The sequence below is a fragment of the Colobus angolensis genome, unplaced genomic scaffold, assembly GCF_000951035.1.
Source record: "Colobus angolensis palliatus isolate OR3802 unplaced genomic scaffold, Cang.pa_1.0 Scaffold90, whole genome shotgun sequence".
Classification (NCBI taxonomy): domain Eukaryota; kingdom Metazoa; phylum Chordata; class Mammalia; order Primates; family Cercopithecidae; genus Colobus; species Colobus angolensis.
In genome coordinates, this window is record NW_012122932.1 from 235,271 (window position 1) to 240,178 (window position 4,908).

General features: G+C 38.3%; 1 protein-coding gene across 4 annotated transcripts in view; it reads right to left on the reverse strand.

Moving 5' to 3' along the window:
• Nucleotides 1–451: 451 nt before the first annotated feature.
• Nucleotides 452–4,908, reverse strand: part of LARS (leucyl-tRNA synthetase) — a 69,563-nt gene continuing 65,106 nt past the window's right edge. For all 4 annotated transcript variants that reach the window (XM_011931474.1, XM_011931472.1, XM_011931473.1 and 1 more), the window contains one exon: nucleotides 452–851. In XM_011931474.1, coding sequence (XP_011786864.1) covers nucleotides 646–851 — 206 coding nt within the window. In that variant the 3' untranslated portion in view covers nucleotides 452–645. The remainder of the gene's footprint in view (nucleotides 852–4,908) is intronic.

Consider the following 4,908-nt stretch of genomic DNA (forward strand, 5'->3'; position numbering starts at 1 on the left):
AAATTTAGTGTAGGTGAAATACACTGCTTATAAACTACTGATATTAGCCTTGAAGAAGCCATTATTGGTTCTTAGTTGAATATATTAAAGCTTTAAAAAGTCTTATAAAATGCAGGACCTATTTGTTCTTTATACAAAATACTTAGTAATTGAAGTCAAGGCAAAATATTCTCGTTTGTTCTTTTAAATCATCACGAAAGTTCTCATTAAAAAAAAAGCTAACTTACTATTTTTCTTTTTTTAAAAAAATACAGCTAATTCCATAAATGAATATACTATAAAAAGCTGTTAGGTACACCTCAGCCTTCATAAACAGTATAAAGTACACCTCAGAAAAGAAGCATATTGACACTTCCATGTTCATCTTAAAAACTAGAAACTTCTAGGAAACAGCAACAATTTGTTTTTTTAAAAAGAGTTTGGCAAAAACCATTTCTCTGAGACACCCAAAGAAGGAAAAAAAAATTTATTAGGTCCAGTAATCAAAAATGACTTGATAGAATTATGATTACATGCAGAATTGGATGGTTAGAAATGAAATCAATCTATTTAGGTCCAGCCTAAGGTTCTGACAGCCAATGAGTAGACACAATCAGAGTAGTAGTATTCCTAAGAAACCAGGATAAATCTCCAATGTGCATGAGTTTAATGAACCAGATAGATTATTGTATCACCAATATCCACCCTTATCCCATTCTCAGTCAGATGAATTTTCTTGCTCATGAGGTCCACATTGAAAACAGCATGCTCAGAAATGGGGGTCTTCTCGGTGTGCTCTTTTCCCAGGACAGGAACTCGTCGAGGCCCCAACAGTGGATCATCAAATCTCATCAGTTTCACTTTGGAAAGGTCTACAACAAAATAAATTATCAATATAAGCATTTAATTACAGTCATTGACTCAAACCCTGGAAGCAGTCTGAGAACTCACTTTTTAAACACACTGGTTGTTATATCTAAACAAAAACATTTTCTTCAGATTATTAAATAAAAGCCATGCCAGGCACGGTGGTTCACACCTGTAATCCCAGCACTTTGGAAGGCTGAGGCGGGTGAATCACTTAAGGTCAGGAGTTCAAGACCAGCCTGACCAACATGGCGAAATGCTGTCTCTACTAAAAACACAAAAAAATTAGCTGGGCCTGGTGGCAGGCGCCTGTAATCCCAGCTGCTCAGGAGGCTGAGACAGGAGAATCGCTTGAATCTGGAAGGCAGAGGTTGCAGTGAGCCAAGATCGCACCATTGCACGCCAGCATAGGCAACAAAGTGAGACTCTATCTCAAAAAAAAAAAAAAAAAAAAAAAAAAATCTCAGGAGCAAAGCTACAATGTAGTAAATCTTCATCCCCTTTCAGCTTTTACCCAGATCAAAGTGTCGGAGATTCTGACATCTCCTGGAATTATAAACTAAGAGAGAAAGAATTGTGTGTATTTTTTAGCATTATCCTATTTGGTCTCTCAAATCATTTTTATATGCTTCAATTAACCATTGTACAGAGTATCGAAAAATCTAAAACTTATCCCTTTCTCGAGCTCCCTGGAATACACGAAACCTGCAAGAATTGTAGCTTTTCTTGGAGATACTTTTGGATAAATAATGACTACTCTAAGAAATGGCATTACCAGTTTCTCATTTGCTCAAAAGATGAAAGTATTTGTATTAACAAGTTGATGAGACAAGGAGAGCGGGGACAAGGCAGAGAAAGGACAGAAATTTAAGCTTTCAGGATTTTAAGCTTTAGGATGAGCTCTAATACCCACCCTGCTTGAGATTTTCCTAATCTGCTCTTATGCAAGCTGATAAAATAGTGCCCGGCCAAAAAAAAAAAAAACCTGTCCCTTGAACAACTTTATAATTCAACAATCCTGTCAACAACTGAGCCCAAAAGTATATTTATTTCAGCAATTCTGAGATTTCCCAACATTAAATGGTTTTATTTCATATGGCAGAAAAATGCCAGAAATGACTACAAATGCTGATTCTGGGTTTATATCTCATTCTAAGTGTAGCATGGCTAGTTATAATTAACCTGAGCCATAGAAATAGAAGATATTTTCTGAATTACTTCCCACCTCTTTCTGAAACACACCTGAGCTACACTCCATCACGTTGACTTGAGAGTACAAAGCTTAGCATAAGAAGGATAAGAGATAAAAGAAGACGTTAATGCAGCTGGCAACTATGCCAAGAATACAAGTTATCCATGCATTCTGTTCTCTTTGGGAAACAAAGACCGAAGGATCGCAAGTTTAGAGAAGGGGCTTATAGAACAATTAACTGCGACTACCACAAAAGCAAACCCTGTATAAGAGTCTTTGGAGAGTTTCTGCAGGGACCATACAATCTATTCCAAGACACAGTACAAGCCCTGAAAATTAAAATGGGAAGGGAGCAGGCGCAATCTTCATGACAGCTACAATCTTATTTTGGGGAAGAATACAATTCATTTTAACAGCTATTGCAATTCAACTTCAGTGGTACCAAATATTTTGCTATAGACGCAGTGACAAGTTCTGCCAGATTTTATGCACAAGGCCTTTTACTGCAGATCTGCCTCTGCCTCTCTCTCTCACACACACACACACACTCTTTCTCGCTAAAACAGACCTCCTTCATCATTCCAAGCAATTCTGAATCAAACTAGTTCAAAGAAACCTTAATACTCAATCAGGCTTCTAAATGACAAAACATATTTGCTTTGATGTTTCACCACGTAGTTCATTACTGTCCACAGATTCACAGAGCTTTCTTAGTGGTTTAACTATTTTTTATCCCAGACTTCTCTTACCATTGAAACTGTTGAAGTTTAAGTCTGCAACTACTTAAGATTTAAGGCTCTTAGAGAAAAGATGAGAATGACTCTAAGTCCCTAGGGACTGATAATGAGAAATGAAGGCTTTCACTTCCAAGTTATTAGTTCATATATAGCATGGGTTGTGAGTGATTCAAATTTATTATCATCAAATAGTTCACTCAGTGGCCTTTGTGGAATGAAATGATAGTTTTAGTCCAGTTCCTCCCGGACCCAGATCATAATCACCCTCAATACAATTAGCACTAATTGGACAATTTGCTGTCTAGTGCAGCAAACAGACCAATAACTATGTTACTGAATTTAACTCCTCTTCCATCTCATATACTCAATATACTCAGGCCCTTTAGATATCAAGGCATCCTGAGGGCTTTTGGTAAAGTATCAAAGTTAGATCTCTTCTGCAGATACTTATAGGAATAGCAATTTCAAACTCCCTCTAATGTTTCTATTTTCTAAAATTTACAGCAGCTACTAACATCAAACTTAAGACACTTTAGATAATATTTTTCACAGCTAGTAAGACAAAGGAGATAAGAATTATGCCAAAGGCTCAATGAGAAAAGACAAGAAACAGAAAATACATTTCAGTACAATTCTGCAGAACCTAGTCAGTGCTATATTTGAGTACATTTGAAACAGAGGTAGATTTAACATAATACAATTTTCAATACAGAAATACATCCTTTCATGTGCTATAACATCATAATAATCCTATCCAGGCAGAGCTAGTGTCTCACGCCTGTGATCCCAGCACTTTGGGAGGCCAAGACAGGCAGATCACTTGAGGCCAGGAGCTCGAGACTAGCCTGGCTAACATGGGGAAGCCCTGTCTCTACTAAAAATAGACAAACTAGCCGGGTGTGGTGGCTCATGCCTATAATCCCAGCTACTCAGGAGGCTGAGGCATGAGAATTGCTTGAATCTGAGAGAGGAGGTTGCAGTGAGCTGAGATTGTGCCACTGCACTCCAGCCTGGGTGACAAAGAGAGACTCTTATCTCAAAACAAGTAAATAAATATAATCCTATCCAGATATCCACAAATATACAAATAGATCCACAAATATCTATTTTCTTTAAAAGCCACTACCATGCTCTTTCTGCTTCTTGTGGCCTGTAAGTTCTGAGGATGAAGGTATCATTCTATGGTACCTAGTTCACTGAGAGGACATAATAAATGCATATAACAACATGATGAAACCTGAAGATATTTTGCTAAGTGAAATAAGCTAGATACAAAAGGAAAAATATTGTGTGATTCCAATTATATGAGGTACTGAGAACAGTCAAATATATAGGGGTAGGAAATAGAACAGTGTGGTGTGAATATAAATTTGTATAGCCATTATAAAAAACATATATACGGGTTCCTCGAAGTATTAAAAATAGAACTACCACATTATAGAGCAATCCCACTACTGGACATATATCCAGTAAGAAATGAAGAAATGAAATCAGTATGCTGAAGAGATATCTGCACTCCCATGTTTCTTTCAGCACCATTCACAATAGCCAAGATATGCAATCAACCTAAGGGTCCATCAACGGATGAATGAAAAGAGAAAATGTGGTATACAATGACATATTATGCAGACATAAAAAAGAATGAAGTCCTGTCACTTGTGACAACATGGATGAGGCTGGAAGACATTATATTAAGTGAAATAACACAGGCACAGAATGACAAATATCGCATGATCTCACTCACATGTGGAATCTAAAAAAGTTGATCTCATTGAAGTACAGAGTAGAATTATGGTTATCAGAGGCTGGGAAGGATGGAAGAGAGGGGACTGAAAGGAGGTTGGTCAACAGGTACAAAGTTATAATTAAATGGGAGGAATAAGTTATACTGTTCCAGGCCGGGCGCGGTGGCTCAAGCCTGTAACCCCAGCACCTTGGGAGGCCGAGAGGGGCGGATCACGAGGTCCGGAGATCGAGACCATCCTGGCTAACACGGTGAAACCCCGTCTCTACTGAAAAAATACAAAAAACTAGCCGGGCGATGGGGCGGGCGCCTGTAGTCCCAGCTACTCGGGAGGCTGAGGCAGGAGAATGGCGTGAACCCGGGAGGGGGAGCTTGTAGTGAGCCGAGAT